At 41.5% G+C, this 20,632-nt stretch overlaps 1 protein-coding gene and 1 long non-coding RNA gene across 4 annotated transcripts in view; one reads left to right on the top strand and one right to left on the bottom strand.

Moving 5' to 3' along the window:
* SV2C (synaptic vesicle glycoprotein 2C) overlaps nt 1-20,632 on the top strand; it is a 240,986-nt gene that overhangs the window by 172,210 nt on the left and 48,144 nt on the right. For all 3 annotated transcript variants that reach the window (XM_077139397.1, XM_077139398.1, XM_077139399.1), the window contains 2 exons: nt 10,994-11,127; nt 11,638-11,727. In XM_077139397.1, coding sequence (XP_076995512.1) covers nt 10,994-11,127; nt 11,638-11,727 — 224 coding nt within the window. The remainder of the gene's footprint in view (nt 1-10,993; nt 11,128-11,637; nt 11,728-20,632) is intronic.
* LOC143665689 (uncharacterized) overlaps nt 10,559-20,632 on the bottom strand; it is a 48,750-nt gene continuing 38,676 nt past the window's right edge. Inside the window, exon 3 of the long non-coding RNA XR_013167178.1 lies at nt 10,559-10,617. This is a non-coding gene — a long non-coding RNA (uncharacterized LOC143665689). The remainder of the gene's footprint in view (nt 10,618-20,632) is intronic.

Genomic DNA, 20,632 nt, shown 5'->3' with positions numbered 1-20,632 from the left:
TGTTTGGAAATTAGAAAACTAATATGTTTCTAACGAGTCATTTTTTAATGTACTAGGCAAACTCTCTGATATTAAAGAAATCCATGGATGAGTTGGATTTCATTAAATAATCCTTTATGATGTGACTGCTTTTGCCAAGCATTATACTGAAGCTGAATATACTACAGCCCCTGCGCTCGAGGAACAGATGCGCAGACAAGTCATCCCTGTCTAAACTGGCTTTTCTCTCTTCCAGGCACTGTACGTAGGACTGTGTGAATATATTAGATGCCAGGATAGCTCAGTAGAGAAAGTGAGTGCACTGCATGTGTCCGGGAAGGACTTACAGAGGATGTTCTTCTCTATTGATGAATAGAAGACTGGAGATGAGGACTCTCCATGTTGACCAAGGGGGTTGTTGGAATATGTTTCCTCCGTCGTTGCTCCCAGGGCAGGAGGGGGACCTCCATGGGACACAGGCAGGACCCAGCGGCCACACTAAAGAAGCCAGACTCTGCCGCGAAGGACCCTTGGAGAACCCCTCCAAATGTTAGGTTAATGAGCGATGTTATCGGATTTGTATTATGGAAAGACCTTACAAAGGTTCACGGATGGTAGGTTGGAACAGGTAGACTGGAAGCTGGGAGCTCTGGCAAAGAGAGGTGATAGTAAAATTATTTAACAACCAGGTCCTTGCCTATCAGGAAAGAGAAAAGCCAAAGAGTTGGAGCCTGGCCACTGAGGTCCCCTGCTGGTACCAACCCTTCAGTTGCTGGATCATGGAGAGGTCCAAGTCTGAAGGGCTCAGAGCCATAGCCATGACAGCCTGCTTCAGCCTCTCACCATGGGCACCACCCTGTGGATCCAGGCCAGCTGTCCACCAGCCTACCAGGGTGATCCAGGCTGGAGGTCCCAAGGAACCTCATCTAACGTGGGGATGGGGAAGAGAAGAATTTGGGAGAAACACAGAAAATAGAATCGTATTCTCCATGACTGAATGGACATGAGGAGGGGGGAGAGGAGAGGAGGGGCTGATCCCACACTTCTGGTTTAGAAGGCTCTGAGAAAGGTAGAGTGTCACCACGTGAACTGGGCCTTTTAGGAAGCATCTGAGGGTAGGAAGCTTCAGGAACTTGAAATGACCTGCTGGATGATCTCTTTGTGGTGTTTGATTGAATACAAGTGAGCAATATCTGGCTTTGGAGCTAACAGCTGGACCTTTCCAAATTGATATTTCCATCCTCTGTACTTGGAAGGACAGTAGGAAGCCTCCTTGCTTGGGGCACAGGGGCAGGAAACTAGAGTCCCTGGATAATTGCTGTTACATGTATTTTCCAGTCCATTAGAATGGCATTACTTCCACATAAATGACACAACTCTAAGAGTCATTTAGGGTTCGAGTCATGAGCTAACCAGCTGTTTAATGTGTCAAATGTTAAATAATTTGTTCTGGATCATGAGCTCCAAGGCAAGAAATGGGGCTAGAAAAAAAGGAGCAGGTTAGAGAGGTCAGTGGTTAGCAGAGAAGTATAAGCATGACCTTTGTACGTCAGCACAGAGAGCTGTGGCTGACCTCTGTTGTCATAATACTGGAAGTATTATTGTCCCCTCTTTATTCTGGCCCCCTCCTCAGGAAAAAATTGCTCACTTAAGAATGGATTCCATTAGAATTTTTGTGTCATATCACTAAAAATCTTCTGGACATGAACAGAGAGCTTTTGTTGATCATGAGCAAGACCGTCCTGAGGCTTTATGCAGACAGCAAAAAGAAAACTTCATCTGGAACTGAACAATGACTATGAAGTTATTTGAGCACTACTTTAAAAAAGACTATTTTAAGAACAGCTACTGTGAAAGCAGATTGATTATGTTGATAAGAGAAGGAATAAGCAACATTATTTTACCATGAGTTCTCTTCCAGCCTTTGGGTACATGTGTCAGAAGAGCCCACTGCAGTTTACAAGTTTTGAGTTGGCGTTTTTGTTTGTTTTTGTGTTTTGAAAGTTCAACTTCTCACTGAAGACGTATTACTCAAAGGACATTTTCCTGTGGTCACATCTGGCAAAGGCCCAAGATCTTAGAATCAAAGAGAATCTTAGCCTTGGAATGAGATTTATAGTTTTTTCAAATCTCTACCTAATCCAAGAATTCTAGTGTGTAGTTTTGTTTTCTTTCCGGTCTCCTAAGACTGTACCTATCCACAAAACGAAAACCATTGATTTATTATAACTCGCTTGTGGATATCAACTGATATGCACTTATATATAAAATTGTAAACATATACATTTCATTTTAAATAAATATTGAAGTGAGTGAAATAGAGAAGGAAGGCTAATGTATACTTATATATGCTATAGAATAAAAATATGGATATATACAATTTGGACCATAGAGTAATGAGCTGACTTGACATACATTTATGATATAAGCTTCAATTGTATACGGTTGGAATTTGTCTATCCTGTAGGCCCTTGTAGTAACAGATATTTGTATAAAAACATATCTCATAAAATTTTAATTGACCTATATTATCATAACACTGAAACTTTATTATTGTTTATTTTCAAAAGAAAATTCTAAAGGAACCTTGTTTAAAACATGGAGTCTCGCCCACACGCCCACACACATTCTAGGCCATCAGCTTTTCCAATCCCCAGAACTCGCTGTTTTTCTCTCTCGGTGGAACTTGGAAAACACCACCCTTGAAGCAGTCTGGCACGCTGGCAGCAGGAACCTTTCTCTGGAAAGACCCCTCATTCACTCTTTTTATCTTCGAATGTCACATAAGACATTCCAGAAGAAAGAACCCTGAAAAAAATCAGCCCACGAATCCCTGTAACTTACAAAAGCCACCAGGGGTCTAGAAACCGAATATGCTCCTCGGACGGAGGAATTAGGGACACAAGTGAAACCCAGGGCCTGGAGGCATAACAGGACTGTGCTTCTCGTTGCACCTGGCTCTGCGCTTTCCGAAGGGCGAGAGCTTGACCTCAGATATGGGAATAGACACTCCAGCAAGAAAGTCAGCTTCTTCCTTGGTCCCATTCTTAGAGACAGATGTCTCCGGCGGTCAGTTAGAGCTGAACCCCTTGACTCTTCTCTGGGACAGGGAGTTCCAGCCGAGCTGGCTCTTGCCTCCTGAGACCGTGCTTCCGTGCTGCAGGCAACTCCCAGCAGGTTTTTCTGATCACCACTAATCTGTGCGTCCCAGGGGCATATTCCACACCGCTGTGGCTCAAGCAGAAACTGACCTCTGTACCCCACATTCAAGATCGCAACAGAACTGGGGTTAGAGGTCACAGGACTCTGTTTCCCACTGGGTGATCTCTGGCACTTTCTCTGTGGCATCTGAATGAGCTGTCATGTCAGTGTTTACATTCATCACAATCAGAATTAACTACGTTAGTTTAATTTGGAGAAATGTATGGGTATTGAATAGTGGGAGGGTTATAATTCCATTTCCTCCTCCTTTCTATTTCCCCGTCATTGCTTGTATCTTAGAAAAATGAAAGGTTTGTTTGTCTTTCAAAAGTTTTTCTTCCTTTTTGAGTAAGAAGTAAAATAAAGTGAAATAAAATTCAAAACTCAAACAGTGTAAAAGTCGCCTATTAGCCCCTACTTTGAGCAACCACTGTAAATAGTTTAGTGCGTTTTCCTCCCACTTGTTTTCTATATATAAAGTTTTACGTATATATAAAAACAAAATCACTCCTATTTATAATGTTCTCGAAAGAGCTTTTGTCCCTTGCACAATGTAACTTGGACATTTTCCATATCAGTTTAGAAACATCCACCTCATTCTTTTCCACCAGTTATATAATGCTCTACTGAATGGCTGTTGGTTCACTTGAATGAATGAATGGTCCACTCAACTCTCCGCTCCTTTCCTGGTATCGTAAACAGATATGTCCATCTACAGCTGGTTATGTCTTGCGGAGTCACAGACAATCCGAGATGCATGGCAGCCTGAGCTTCTAGCCAAAGATTACTGTTTCATGCTGATTATGTAGTGTTTATATATTAAACCAGTGACATATTGAGAGGATAAAACTTTAGTTCTGCAGGAATAAAACCAGAAATTCATCTGGTCATTGAACCCTTCCTAAGCATGTTGGCCACTTAAGAAGGTGGGATTTGGGGCCACTTTTCCAAAGAGAATTAGAGTTGGCCATGTGCCTTGCGAGTGGAGCCACAGATGAATAAGTATTGGTGAATTGCTTCATAGCTATCAAAATTTGATCCCCCCTAAGATATTTACTTTCTTTCTTTTAGAACAATGGATCTGTGTCTTTCACCTACAATCTGCTTTCTTACCAAAGACTGTTTCACTGATAAGATCACGTAACTGTGATTAAATATAGATCAATAAAGTAGGAGATAAGTCATTGGGACATTAGCGACAGCGACAGAGTCCCAAAGAGAAAACAAAAGCTGGCATCACCCTACAGCCTGTGTCCCCTAGTTCTGCCATGGCACCTTGAGAGATTCAGGCAATCCCCAGTGGGGGGAGGCAGCTGGTTCCTGCAGTCACAGAGCAGCGGCTTGAGGCTGGTAAATGATCTTGATTATCATGCAAGATACATAATGCCCTTATTAGTACCACACTGATTAGAACTATGCAATAATTCCTTTGTGTAGTGTCCTAATTGAGGTCCCTCCTTGCATGGAATTTACATTCTCTATCGATAAATTCCACGGTCTGACATTTTAATTATTATTTTACAAAGTCCAAAGGACATTTGGAACTCTCACAAGTATAAAATCAATTTGTTAAAGACACAAAAGACAATGTGCCAACATAAAGGGTTCATTTAAGAGAATGCATTTTGTTGAGTGTCCTAAAGAAACAACGGCTTTCCCAGTTGAACGTGGCTTGGGTTCACATTCCGTCCTCCCCTCCGTGTTGATATCTCTCCACTCCCTGAGGCTTGTGGTTTGGGCTCTGCGTGGCTCTCACATCCACATTTCAGCCCTCTTGAACTGGACCTGGGGAGGGGTGTTGAGCATTCCTGGCTGAGCAGTGATGATGGTCAGCACTTCACGTCCTCACTCATTTATAAAGCAGAGAGTGGTACAAAGCACCTGAAGTCTCATTTCTTAATCCCCTCAGCGCGTCTCCCCCTTCAGGCCACAGGATTTCATCCGAAGTCTTTGCCTGCCCCATGGGGCTCATGGCAGGAGGGGAGTAGTCCTTCGCAGGGTTTACTCCCCATCAGAAGGTCTGGTCGGAAAGGGATGGGAGAGGGATGTGGTGCCATCAGCCCTGGCTGACCTCATCTCCTCTGTAAATTCTAATTTTAATTGTACCTCTGATTTTGACTTTTGAAACTTAGGAATTTGCTCTCTTTATTTGTAGACCCAACTCAGAAAGCAATTTGTCTAGGACTCTTGAGAGAAGACTCCCTGGAGGACAGATATTTCTGCCTGTTCTTTACTCCAGCTGGGCTTTCTCCTTATTGTGTATTGTGTCTGTTAACAAATCTGCCTCATCTGTTGGAACCTAAACTCCTCGAGAGCAGGGAATAAGTATTACTAACCTCCATTCACAGCAGTGGATATGGCATTCAATAAAATTAATGAAGTAACAAATGAATGAATGAATAAAAAATAAATCAAGACATCATTAAGCCTTAGAGAAGTGCAAATTAAAAGCATGATAAGATGCCATATCAAACCTACTAGAATGGCTAAAATAAAAATTTTTAAATAAAAAAAGTGATAGAATACGAAGCAGCTGGAACTCTCTTATACTACTATTGAGAATGCAAAATGGCACAACTAATATGGAAAATGGCTTGGTAATTTCTGATAAAACTCAACATACACTTGTCATATGACCTAGTTATCCCATTCCTTGATGTTGACCCAAGGCAAAAGAAAAACTTAGGCATACACAGACATCTTCCCCAAATGTTTAAAGCAGCTTTATTCAGAATCACTCAAAACTGGAAGCAATCCAATTGTCCTGCAGCTGGAAGGTGGGAAAACAAACTGTGGCATAGCCATACAATGGAAACTATTCAACAGTGAAAAGATACAAACTATTATTACATGCAACAATATAGTTGAATTTCAAATGCATGATGCTAAGTGAGAAGAAGGCAGAATCGGAAAACCTACCCATTGTATGATTTCATTCCCAGGACGCTCTGGGAAAGGCCGGTCTGCTGGGGCAGGAAGCAGGGGGCAGGAATGGGGTAGGACCTGACTCCAAAGGGACAGCAGGAAGGAATGTTTGGGGTGATAAACTGCTTATGATTCTGTCCTTTGTCAAGCGCAAAACTGTACAACTAAAAAAATGAATAAATTCTACCATGTACAAATTACAAATTTAACTGTAAAAAATAAGTCAAAGTTGTTTTGGTGTTTAGTGCTAATTTGAAAAGTAGGGAACCTGGGCACCTGCTGCCCGGGTAACCTGCAGTGACTTTGCTTCGGCTCAGGTGCACACATCATCAGTTTGGGTGTAAACTTCTATGAGTTAATTCAACAAACATCTTAAAAATACTTCCTGTGGGCCAGGATATGTTCTAGGCACTGGGGACATATTGGTGAGTCAGAAAAGCAGAGTTCCTGCTCTCATGGTGGAGGGGAGAAAACAGGGACAAGTGATAAAAACATAAACAAGTAAATGAACATGATGGTTTTAGATGGTGGTGAGCTGTGAGGACAATAAAACAGGGCTATGACAGAGAGTGGGATTTAGCGTTTAGGCCTCTCTGAGGAGATCACTTTAAACTGAGTCCTGGATGCTGCAAAGGTGGCAGCACGCATGCAAAAGTTCAGTCAGAAAAGGCTGGGCAGGAAAAGCATCAAATGCAAAGACTCTAAAGGTACTACTCTGAAGACTAGATGTCCTGAAAAATCTCTCACTTCAAAACTGGCTAAAAAAGCAAACATCTTTTCAAATGCACGCTGGGAAAGTGGACAGCGGTGAAGGTAGCACAGTACCATGAGGGTAATCAACAGCTCCAAGTTATGTATGTGGGTGTGGTTAAAAGGAGAAATTTTAGGTTAAATATATGTTACTAGAATTAAAATTTTTTAAAAAATCAACGAAAAACTGGAAACTAAAGTGTTTCTTTCCCAACCTTTGGCCGTTTACTCTCAAGTAAAAGTAAGGACATCTACAAATGCATACATGACAAAAGGTTAGAAATATAGTTTAGATTTGACTTATCGGTTTGTAATGGAATGGAATGTGACAAAATATTTCTTACCTAAAGATATATATATATATATATATAGAGAGAGAGAGTACCTAAACTAACCTAAACTAAAAAGATCCATGGACTGGACACAGAGTGCAGGACCCTGGTTTTCAGGAACTGCTGGACCTAAAGGCATTCTGGAATTTCAGGGAAAGGTGAAGTCAACTTGACTTGGAGTGACTAGAGGAGCCTAATTTCATTAGATCCTGTGAAGATAAGGCAGTAATGGACTGAACAAGTGGTGTGTGAGGCTCCATAAAGTGGTCAACCACGTAAGCGCAGGATTGATTTTTACATTTGAAAAAAAAAGTGATATTATAAGCAAAAAGTTGAAAGGGCAAGAGAAAACTAAGAGCACAATCAGAAGATAGTTTATTTTAGTGGGGAAGCTCTCGAAAGGAAATAACTTTCAGGTTCTCTTTCTACTTAACCCTGAACTAGTTGTATAACGTAACTGTGTAGAGACTTGGCTGATGCAATTGTTCAGTCTTTCAATTTTAATTTATTGAGCATATTCTGTGCATCAGCAATATTCTGCCACCTGGGGATGCCGTGGGGAACGGCGCATGCAAAGTCCCTGCTCTCAAGGAGGGGGTGTGGTGACAATCAATCAGTCAGTCGCCAAACAGTGTAATTCCACATGGTGAAGGGCTCAACAACAACAACGAAAAACCACGTCACTGTGAAGAGACAGAACAGGGCCGGGTGGGGTGTGGGAGTTGGGGATGGCCTCTCCTTAGAGGTATATTTTGAGCTCAGACATGAATTAAGACTGGCTGTTGGATTGGCGATTAGATGACCTCAGAGTTTGGGCCTGAGCAATTGAGTACATGCTTGTGACATTTATTGGACTGGAAACACCTTGAGGGGGCCAGGTTTGGGAACATTCCAGAGTCCATTCTTGGGCGTCCTATGCTTGACTCACCTGCCATTGAAGAGGACATGCTGAGGAGGCTGTGTATGCCTGAGTGGAGATCTTTGTCTCAACTGTAAAATGCATGCTGAATTGGATCCTCTATAAGACTCTTCCAGTTCCAATATTCTGTTATTCTATGAAGTAGAAATCAAAGCAAAGGAAAGAATTGCAGATTGAGGAAGAAAAGAAATAGGAAAAAAAACAAAATCAATAATTATTGGAGAGAACCAAAATGTTCATTTAGATAATTGATCAAGGAGGGAGGAGAAACTAAAATGGAATAAGAACAAAACAGTTCCAACCTGTGAAAAAGTTCCAATTTGGTTTCCATGAAAGACAAAGTAAATTTTCCAGAAGCAAAGAAAAAAAAAAAGGAGTGAAAGACAACATTCCTAAAATCAGCTGTCAAAGGAGAGTGTGAAGTTCTGCAGAAGTCTGAGCAAAAGCAGGAACACTGAGGTTTTATAAAGAAGAGCTGAAATTTTCTAACTTAATTTATATCAATCAAATTAATGATAAAGTTATAACTAGAAAGTTTATTTCTAGTTTCCTATTGCCATCGTAACAAATTACCACAAATTTAGTGGCTTAAAAGCAAATTCATTTATTACCTTATAGTTCTAGAGATCAGAAGCCCAAAATGGGTTGGCTCTAGGGAGACTAGGGGAAAAATCCATCTCCTTGCCTCTTCAGCTTCTAGAAGCCACCTAGATTTCTTGGCTCATCATCGCTTCCTTCTTCCATCAGCAAAGCCATCAGTGTAGCACCCTGAAATCCCTTTCTTCTCTGATTTATGCTTTCTTGGTCATCTCTCACTCTGACACTCCTGCCCCTTCCTTTCCCTTATAAGGACCCTTGTGATTACATTGGACTCACCTGGACAGTCAGGACAGTGTCCCCATCCCGAGATCCTTAATCACATCTGCAAAGTCCCTCTTCCCACCTTCAGGTAACATCTTCGCGGTTCTAGGGATTAGAATGGCTTCTTTGGGGTGAGGAGGGCATTGTTCTGTTACAAGTACCCTGTTGTCTCCACTGCAGAGTGACTTTCTCGATAACTTCATTCTATTGTAGTTTGCAAAACTGCACCTTCTGAACTCATTTAAAAAACAAAAAACAAAACAGAAGCAACAAGAGCCTTCTCTTTGTCTTCCGTCTTTCCCCCTGTACTTTCAGACGTACCAATTCATGACTATGGAATGTGTTGTAGCCTGAAATTTAAAACTTTGCATTTGCTTAGCTCAGCCAACTAAAGCTTTTCTTTTTCGTCCAGTGCTTAAAATAATAGGATTCAGAGTCTTTTAAAAAGAAGTTCTTCATGTGATGCTCTAAGATCAAAAGTGAAATGAATAATGTATATTTTCTCTGTTGCATCATAGAACTTCTGCTTTTTGGAAATTTGAGACTCTTGAACGTCTACTACATACAACACTGAGAGCTGTCTTTGACAGCTAGAAGTTTGTGCTATAGCTAAATTAACAATCCTCATAATCCTCATAAATTAAATTCTGTAAAATTTTTACTGCTTTAAGATTGATATAGCATGTCATTGATGTTTACATTATTTGTAAACAAATTCTATGTCTGAGAACTAATGAGGGTGTGTGCACAGAGGTGGAGCTGTGAGTTAGTGATTCTGCCTTGAATCCTGGCAGGGAAGATTTTGGTATGTAGCTTCCTCTGTGGCCTTGAGAAAGTTCCATCACCTACAGAATCTCAATCAGCTCTGTGTATACAATGAATAATTATACTGATCTCCCTAATCGATCATACTGATTTTCCCTAATCTTGTTCATAAAAAGCCTTATAAATACCAAGCACTACTACAAATTAAATTTTCACCTCACATAATTCATCAATGCCTCTATAAGCCTCCTCTCTGTTTTCAATTAAATTTGATGTGCCTCATTATTTCTCGTTTAGAACCATGTTTGAGTTTTGCTTTCAACCATTTCATATTCATTCCATTAGTGGCTCTCTTTCAGTTCTTGAAGGGATTCTATTTGTAGTGCCACATGCTTCTGTTGTCAACATAAAAATGCTGCTTAGAAATGTAAAGTTCTTGACCTATTTTGTGATACGCGGATGTGAAGAGATGCAACCACGGTCAGTTCCCAATGACTGCCCTGGTCATCAAGATCACACTCTCAGAAGGGGCTGTTGAAAAGCGTTTAATGAAAGTACTGCCTGCAGAGCTGTGGGGACGGGTGCCAACAGGGAATGCTGGGGCATCTCGGAGCTGGTCACAGGAGAACACCCTGGACCCCGGCCCGCCCGCAGCGAGGGGCAAGAGGAGGTGGGGGCTGTGGGGAGGAAGGGAGTGGGAGGCGAGAGGAGGAAGCATCCCACCCTGCGCCCTCCTCCCCTCGCCTCCTGCTGGTATGTCCTTTATTTCAGCCCACCGGGAGCCAGCTGATGCCATCCCAAAGGGCAGTCTCCCGGCACACCGCAGGCTGCAGAAGAGGAGAGACTGAGCTGGCAGCAGACACTGGAGATGCCCAGCCTAGTGACCTAGGGGAAAGAGTTGTGTCCCGCATCAATTTCACCTCTGCCTTTGGAGCTTGATTCTTCATAAACCCACCTGCACCCTCATACCCAGGCCCAGATCCCTTTGCTTCCAAACACTTTTCTTCCCAGCGCTGCCTCTGCGGGTCTGGTCCCCGGGGCTGACGCCCCGCTCACCTCACCCTTCTGGGGTTAGTGACTAACTCTTGGCTGCTGCAGGCCTGGTGTGAACGCTCGCGGTGCCTGGAGAGCCCTCGCTTCCCCAGCGGGCGGTGTGCGCGCTCCCTCAGCGGGCGGTGTGCGCGCTTCCCCAGCGGGCGGTGTGCGCGCTCCCTCAGCGGGCGGTGTGCGCGCTCCCTCACCCTTGTTGCTCCTTTTCCAGGCTGGAGCTTCAGCATGGGGTCCGCCTACCAGTTCCACAGCTGGCGCGTGTTCGTGGTCGTCTGCGCCCTCCCCTGCGTGTCCTCGGTGGTAGCTCTCACGTTCATGCCGGAGAGTCCCCGCTTCCTGCTGGAGGTAACCTTCTCACTGCAAACATCCAGGCACCCCGCCCGTGCAAGGAGTCCCCCGTTTCATTCTAGCAAGCGTGTGTTTGCCTCTCTGGAAGGTGCATTTTTCTTTCCTTCTATGAAATTCCGGAGGCTGTGGCTTCGTGGAGGCATGCTTTAAACAACCAGCCCTGGGAAAAGCTGCCTTGTGGCCAGAAAGTGTGAATGTTTCTCCCAAAGCAAGTGATGCTTCACTCCGTAAGGAGGACATGGCTTATTGTTTTATAAATGAAATTTTGCCACCCATTGATGCCATTTTTTGTTAAAGGCACATCCACTGAGCTGATATATTACTCAGTAATGTCCAAGTAGACTGTACGTTGCATTCGAACATATCTAAACATGTCATTTAGAGATATTTAGACATTTGCACAGTTGCACCCAATTTTACCTAACAATGTAAGATGGTTATTGAAAAATCAGGGACCATATAAGTGTTTTGCATCTTAGCACCTCACTGTCTACCCACTTTTCTTAGGTTGGAAAACACGATGAAGCTTGGATGATTCTGAAGTTCATTCACGACACAAACATGAGGGCACGGGGCCAGCCTGAGAAAGTCTTCACCGTGAGTACTCCCTCTCAGTGGGCCCTCTGTGCCAAGGGCTGGCAAACTTTCTCTGCAAAGAGCCAGAGAGCAAACGTTTTAGTCTCTGCCATAACTAGTCCACTCTGCCATTGTACCACAAAAGCGGCTGTCCACATGAGCATATTGGCATGGCTGTGTTCCCATAAAACTTTATTTGCAGAAATAAGCTGAGGCCATCAGAGCTTGCCAGCCCCTGCCTCTGCCTGTCTAGGGCTCCAGGGTCAGTGGCTGGTTAAATGATGACTCACCCCCGAGAGATGAGGTGAAGGTGGAAGGCATTTTAACGGTAGACTTACTCTCTGACTCCTGTCTTCAGTGCCAAGGGGTAGAAGTCCCTCGGCTGTAGAAATCGCCAGCTGATTCTTCTTGGCTTGGTATTGGGCTCTGCCAGGCCACCTCATTTGCTCTGCTCGGCCACCTGCTCTTGCCCTGGCCACCTGGCTGAAATGTGCTGCTCAGCCAAGGAGCTCAGAGTGTCCTAGAGGCCTCCTGGGTAAAGTGTCACCAGCTGAGAGCCCAAGCCCCAGTCTAAATGATCAGACTATCTGGTCAAAACCCAGCTCTGTCACTTACTTCCTGCATAATCTGAACAATTAATTTCTAAGTTCTGAGCTCTAGTTCCCTTATCAGTAAAATAGTTATAATAGCATCTAATTGGTGGCGTTTTGGAGGAAGATCAGATGAGATCATGTACGTGGAGTACTTAATATAATTTCTGACACACCCTAAGCACTCCATAAACAGTAGCTATCAATAAATACACACATCTGTGTACTAGAGATTTGTGAACATACCTATGAGTCTGTATATGTGTAAGTGGGGGGAGGAGGGTCAGAAGACGCAGATGGCCTTATTCAGTTCTGCTCTCCAGTACAAACCTTAGGAACCTGTAACTTTCCAGCTGTCTTACCTTTCTCAAGGCATCTCCAGGTTTATTATCTCATGAGACACCCCAGATATTATTGGCTTTCACTTAGTTTGCTGGAAGATCTGTTAGGCACTCTTGTTCAAGACCTACCCAAGCGATGCCAGCTCAGCGTTATGCAGTATGTCAGAGAAACCATCATATGGATTCTGGACTTCATAGAGAAGTATTTGCTAAACTCCAGTTAAATCTTAGCCTCAATAAGAAAAAATATAAGTGTATAAAGATTTATTAAATTGTTAAAAAGAAGTACTTCCCAAATGTAAAATTGACAAGTTGTTCACATATAAAGGAAACAGAAGGACATTCTCATAAATGAAAGAGACCATAAAAATACCACCAATGGGGCGGGCCGCGGTGGCTCAGCGGGCAAAGTGCTTGCCTGCCGTGCCGGAGGACCCCGGTTCGATTCCCGGCCCCAGCCCATGTAAAAAACAAACAAACAAACAAAATATAATAAAACAAGAAAATGTTTAAAAATGTTTCCCTTTCTTCCTCCTTTCCTTCCTTCTCTGTCTTTCCTTCCTTTCCTCCCTCTCTCTTTAAAAAAAAAAAAAAGAGAAAAAAAAAAAAAAAAAAAATACCACCAATGAAGGCTTCTAGAAAAAATAACTTACTGTGTTCAAAACAAGAAGAAACAAAATTAAGAACTCAAGAAACAAGTTAAATATATTGATTCTTACAGAATAGTCTTAATTAGAACAATAACAGATGTAAAGTGACTATCAAAGATCTTTTTGAAAAATATGAAATTACATTTTTTTTTATTTTTTTACATTCTATCATGGTCTTCTGTACAACAGACCCAGGAGTTAGGAGTAGCAAAAACATTCAGGAAAAGTATGTGTGCTGAGTTTTGTGAAAACATAGGATAGAGAATAACTTTCCAAAAACTTTACGATAACCACTAATGAATGAGAGGTTGGCTATCACGCTTTTTAAAAATATTGAAGACAGAGAGCTGTCATCATCAAACTGGTCACTTAAGACTGCACCAGAAAAGTTTTCCCCCAGAAACAACTAATAAAAGGACAAATCTCACTGGCTTGAAACTCTGGAGCACAGAAGAGATGGAGAAAGAGTCCACAAATGCTGAGTTAAAGAAAAAAAATAAATAAAAACACCAGAAAAGCAGTTGGGAGCTCTGCCGTGCCGATCCTCCAGTCACTTGGTCCCCACCTCCACCTAAGCACTCACACACCCACCCCACCCGGCCTGGCCCCCCAATCATTATGCTGGCATTTCTTTTAGCCTTCAGTACCTTAGAGCAGCTAGAAATAAAAACCTAAAATTATGGAATTCTGACCCATACCAAACTTTAAAATCTGTTCTGTAACTACTTGTTAAAATGGACTTGGAAATTTAAAACAAAAACAACAAAAAAAAACAACATACTTTCAGGCACAGAGTCTCAAGGCCATATAGACCCAGAGCAGAGCCCAAAAGTCAGGGCGGCACGTGGGGCAGGCACAGGCGCACACAACGGACCCCCTGAAGCTAGTGGCGTGCAGGGGTTCTGTTGGCAAGGGGCGCACCCCGCGTGGTCTCTAATTGCAGGAGCGCCTAAGTGAAAAGAGTGGGCGTCCCTGCACTTTGACCCTGTCTGGCTCCCTGGGTCAGGCCACCCTGCCATGGAAGTTACCCAAGGCAGGAAGTCTCACAGGAAAAGGGAAAGCTGGAGCCACATAAGGCAGGGTGGACCCCAGTAAAGAAAGTTATGATAAAATGGGATGCTAAACATGGTAGAGCAGTTGAGTAAAGACACAGAGAGGAAAAGCTTCACAAAAACCAACAGAACAGCACGGGACGCCCAGAGAAGGAACAGAGGAAAGGAAATCTCTTGGAAGCGAAGCATTTGCACATAAAAGGGCAGTCTTAAAAGTTATACCACAATAATATCATCCACTTGGTGACATAAGACATCTCTCGAAAAAGCCTACCCAGAGATTCAGCAAATAAAAGGACAAATCCTATTTGCTTGGAACTCTGGAGGACAGTAGATACCAGAGAAGGACTCCACAAATGCTAAATTGGAGAAACAGAAAATTATCAGGCAGGAAAATTCTGCTGCAGGCAGCCAGGCCATCCCCATCTACCTTCCCCTCGTCTGTCTCACGCAACTCAGGAGTCACGCGGGGCGGCACAGCCCGAGTCCCTCCCACCGCAGCAGAGACCAGAGAGGAACGCAGAGCAGCCCGTTACAACTCCACGCATAGCTGATAAGGTTTAACATCCACAATATATAAAGAAATCCTTCAACTTAACAACAAGAAAAAATACAACCCAATGAAAACAACAGGCAAAAGACTTGAATAGACATGTCTCCAAAGAGGAGATACAAATGGCTACAAAGCACATGAAAAATGCTCAACCTCACTAGCTAGTAGGGAAATGCAAATCTAAACCATGATGAGATATCACGTCACACCCACTAGAATGGCTACTATTTAAAAAAAAAAAAAAGAAAGACAATTTCAAGTGTTGGTGAGGATGTGGAGAAATAGGAACATTCATTTATTGCTGGTGGGAATGTAAACGGTACAGCCACTGTGGCAGACAGTTTGGTGGCTCCTCAGGAAGCTAAATACAGAATTACCATATGACCCAGCAATCCCACGACTAAGTATATACTAGAAGAATAGAAAGCAGGGACTCCAACAGATAATTCTACACAGCTGTTCATAGTGGCATTATTCACAATTGCCAAGGGATGGTAAGTGTCTCTCAACTGATGCATGGATGAACAAAATGTGGTATATACCTATGATGGAATATTATTCAGCTGTAAAAAGGAATAAAATCCTGCTGCATGTGACAACATGGATGAACCTTGAGGACAGTATTCTGAGTGAAATAAGCCAGATACAAAAGGACAAATATTGTATGGTCTCACTGATATGAACTAATTATAATAAGCAAACTCATAGAGTTAGAACTAGAGTATCGATTACCAGAAAATAGATTGGGAATAAAGAATGGGGTACTGATACTTAATTTGTACAGAATTGTACAATTTACGTTGATTGTAGAGGTCTGGAAATGGATGGTGGTGATGGAGGCACTTTATTGTGAGTATAACTAACAGGGCTGAATCATATTTGTGAAGGTAGTTGAAAGGGGAAGTTTAGGATAGTGTATGTTACTAGAATGAAAGTTAGAAGATAAAGCATGGAACTGCATAAAACAGTGAGCCCTGCTGTAGGCAATGGGCTGGATTAATAGTACACGTATAAGAATGTTCTTTCATGAATTGTAACAAATGTATGACACTATTACAGAGTATTAATAATAGGTGACATATAGGGGGAAATACACCTAATATAAACTATGGACTATAGGTAATAGTGCTATTTTAATATTCTTTCATCAAGTGTAATAAAGACACTTGACACTAATGTCAAGTGTCAACAATTTGGGGTATATGAGAATGCTGTATTTTTTATGTGACTTTACTATAAACCTACAACTTCTTTAATTAAAATAATAATTTTAAAAAATTGTGCTGTATGTCTGAGGGCAAGAAACAGATGGGAAGACCTGAGAAAATCTGAACTGTTAAACACAGCCTGCACTAAAGTTTCAGTACAAACCAAGCATTGAAGAAGAGCCTAACCACAAAGCCAATCTATAATAAAGCCCTAGGCACAAGGGAGAAACTGACTATCAGAGCTAGCCTAGCAAAATAATCAGATGCCCAGACATCAGCAAACAATTACAAGCATTGCAAAGAAATGGGAAGATTTGGTTTATTCAAGGGAACAAATTAAACCTTGAGAGGAAACCAAGTTTGGAACAAGTAATCGAAGCAGTTCAATCAAATCTCCTAGATCTATTCAAACAGTTGATGGAAAACATGGATATAAATAAACTAAATGTGGATATAGATAACAAAAAGAAGAATTAAGAAGTTTAAAAAGAAACATAGCAGAGCATGTGAGGATGAAAAACACAATAACGAAGATTAAAAATACACTAGTGGGATGCAGCAGCAGGTTTGAACAGGCAGAAGAAAGAATCAAAGAGCTAGAAGTCAGGAGAACAGATAGAGAAAAGAATAGAAAGAAATAAGCAGAGCCTGGGACCTATGTAACAGCATAAGGCATACCAAGAGATGCACCATGGGATTCCTGGAAGAAGATGAGAAGGGAAAAGTGGCAGAAAGAATATTTGAGGAAATAATGGCTGAAAACTTCCCAATTCTTATGAAAAACAAATAAATATTCATGTCCAAGAAGTGCAACTTACTCCAAACAGGATAAACCCGAATAGACCTACTCCAAGACACATACTAATCAAAACGTGAAAAGCCAAAGGTAAAGAGAGAATTCTGAAAGCAGCAAAAGTGGATTTGTCCCATGCAAGGGGTATCAATAACACGAAGTGCCACTTTCTCATCAGAAGCCCTGGAGACGAGACGGCAATGGCATGCCATATTTAAGGTACTGAAGGAGAAAAACTGCTGGCCCCAAATTCTTTGTCCAGCAAAACTGTCCTTCAAAAATTAAGGTGTATGTAAGACATTCACAGATAAACATAAGCAGAGATTTTTGTCTCCAAAAGACCTGCCCTACAAGAATTCCTAAAGGGAGGTCTTCAGACTAAAAGGAAAAGACAGGAGAGAATGGCTTGGAGCAGTGTAAAGAAATGGTGATCTTCAGTGAAGGAAATCAAAAGGGTAAATGCAAACCCCAGTAGTACGATATCCTCAGTATACAACTCTACTCTTTATTTCTTATAAGAATTAGAATACAATTGAATAAGAAGTTCCATTTCCTTATAACAGACAAGCAAAATATAAAGAGGTAATGTAAAAACAACATGAAGAGGGGAAATAAAGTAACACAGGAACAGAGAATGTGTATGCTATTGAAATTAAGCTGGTACCTTTTCAAAATGACAGGTCATAGACTACAATATACAAACTCCAGGATAACCACAAAGAAAGTATTTGAAAAATGCACAGGAATGTAAATGAGAAAGGGATCAATCAATGAAATCACAAAAGATGAACTACACAAAAAAAGAGGCTGCAATAAAGGAAGAAAGACAAAAAAGATATGCATATAAAGGCGGAGAGACAAATAGGATATGGCATATAAAAAAAAAGGACAAAATAGTTGAAGTCCTTCCTTGTCAGTAATAACACTGAATGTTAGTGGATTAAACTCACCAGTAAAAACACACAGATTGGCAGAATACGTAGAAAAAGCACAAACCAACTCTATGTTGTTTGCAAGAGACTTACCTGAGACCCCAGAGCCCAAATAGGTTGAAAAATCAAAGGATGGAAAAAAATATTCCTTGCAAATAGTAACCAAAAGAGAGCTGGGGCAGATATATGAATAATGGACAAAATTAACTTTAAGTCAAAATCTGTGTGATGGTACTGTGACCACTGATTGCATACTTTGGAAGGATTATATGATGCATGAATATATCTCAATAAAATTACATTTGAAAAAAAGCCTGTTGCAAGAGACAAAGAAGGACACTATATATTAATAAAGAGTCAACCACCAAGAAGAAATAACAATCATAAACATTAATGCACCTTACCATAATGCCCCAAAATACATGAGGCAAACAGTAGCAAAGTTGAAGGGAGAAATGCACACCTCCACAATAATTGTTGGAGACTTCAATACACCACTCTCATCAACAGACAGAACTTCCAGACAGTAGATTAACAGGGAAACAGAGAACTTGAACAATGTTATAAATGGACTACACCTCCTAACAGACTTACTCGAAACACTATGCCTCAAAACAGCAGGATTTACTTTCTTCTCAAGAAACCTATGGATGTTCTCCAGGAGAGATCACATATCGGGTCACAAAACAAGTCTCGATAAATTTAAAAAGGTTTAAATTGAGTCAAAAACCAAAATCAACCTTATGTATTTTACATGAAAGAGTGGCACAAAATACCCCTAGTTAGTGTGAGTGCTGGTCTCTGGGTTTCCAGGTGCATTTCCAAGTCGACATTCTCCACATCCCCCACACAGGGAGAGACTCACAGCAGTTCCATGAACTTTTTTCTGAGATAGCAGGCATTAGCCTTCCTAACTCTGAGCCCTTCCCAGACCTTGGAATACTTCATAATATTGTAAAATTATTTACTGAAGTTAAAATGATGAGAACAGGTAATGAGTAAGTGAAAAACCAGTATCACTAGAGGAGCGAGCAGAGGAACTATTTCCTGACAGCCAAGGCAGAAAAGAAACTTAATCAATCACGTAGCTTTCAATACAAAGTAAATGGTAATATACCATTACTTTATTTATTTATTCTACTTGCAATTTGAGAAGAGTTTGTTCATAAACTTTATTAAAAGGGACACTGAATAATATAAGAGATTATTTCTTCAGGAACAGCTTTGTAAAAAAAGCAAATATTTTACCCATGGCCATTTGTTAGGTCAATGATTAATATTAAATCAGAATTCAGTACAAGAAAGCCAGAGAAGCCAGAGAAAGGATATCCAAATATGTGGCTTCAATTATATCTGGCTTGACATGAGCATAAGTATAAAAGGATCAGAGATTTATTTCCAAAATATATCCCTCCATGTATTGCACATGCGCACATACACTCACCTGACTTCACATTTTACTGGCTTCCTAATGCTCTCAGTTTAGACAAAAACCCTCAATCTGGCCAACAAGGTCCTTCGAGTTCTAGCACCTGCCTTCCTTCCAGTTTCTCTCTCTGCACCAGCTGCACTGGTCTTTCACTAACTCTCCTTCGCCATTTTCCCTAATCCTGCTGCACGGCCCTTGTCCGCGCTGCTTCTCTCCATGGAGTGTTCCTCCATCCTCTAGCTACAGTTTGTCCTCAAAGTGGACAACCAGTCCGAGCTAGTGAACATGGGATGCATCCAATTTTTAGAAGGAACAATGGTTTTTAAATCTTTTGATGTGTGCAGTCATCAGGACAGTCAATGGTTATTAAATATTAATATCAATCATATATTAATTATGGGTCTTAAAACATGTGAGGTAGCCCCTGATTAAACAGTCTGCTGGCATCTTATTTATTCATTGCACTTATTTAGAAAATCAAGTTTTTAAAATGTTAAGTTCAGTCTGCATTCCCTCCAAATTATCATGGAATCTTAATTAGCAAATTTTTCTGAGCAATGCAATGGAGAAATGAAGATCAGCAATTGTTATCTTCCATTAAGGACCTGGAAGTATTTGAACAGGCCACCTTTTTGTGAGTATACTCACAAAAGAGGAAGAATGTTTTTAAATAATTGGAGGAATCTGCTACCGCTTTGCTTCAATGCTCACCACTCTCTGCCCTCTACCCTTGCACTGTTCTTCAGGAATCAAACTCTTTGTAGTTGCCCACGACACTGTTTCCTCTCACACCTTTGAATGTCAGCACATGCTAATCCTCCCACTTGGGATGCCCTCCAAGAAGTTTCCATGCACTGCAAATGATATACTTTTCCCCAAAGCATTGTCTTGCCTCAAATTCTGCAATCCGTGAAGCCTTCTCTCTCACTCCCAAATCAGCGTGGGCATTTTGTACGATATTTCTCTCTCGTCTTCTGTAGAACTCCATTATAGTACTTCTCACTTTGCCTGGAATCGCTTGTAGTGAATGTGGAATTATTGTTGCTTCTCCAGGGCCTCGTGCAGGGCCTGGCACCTAGGTTATGCCCAGAATTTGATGAATGAATGAGCAATGCTGAGTGAAGAAGCAGCTTCCCAAAAGTAATAGGTTGAGTGATAAGAATTGCCTGGTGATTAAAAATTTGTTTTTGCTTAAGTGTCACAAAATAATTCCTACATTGTGGGCTGTGGGTTGACTGTATTTGAAAGTACACACTTAGCTTAGAAAATATGTTCATTAAGTACAGATATTTTTATTTGCATAACCCAGAAAGAGGCTACTACCTGCTGGTACAATTTGAAGATGCCATGGGCCCCCAAACCACCTGTGTCCAAAGTC

The sequence above is a fragment of the Tamandua tetradactyla genome, chromosome 21 (assembly GCF_023851605.1).
Source record: "Tamandua tetradactyla isolate mTamTet1 chromosome 21, mTamTet1.pri, whole genome shotgun sequence".
Taxonomy (NCBI): Eukaryota; Metazoa; Chordata; class Mammalia; order Pilosa; family Myrmecophagidae; genus Tamandua; species Tamandua tetradactyla.
The sequence above is the reverse complement of the archived record's forward strand: the minus strand, read 5'-3'. Positions and strand labels throughout refer to the sequence as shown.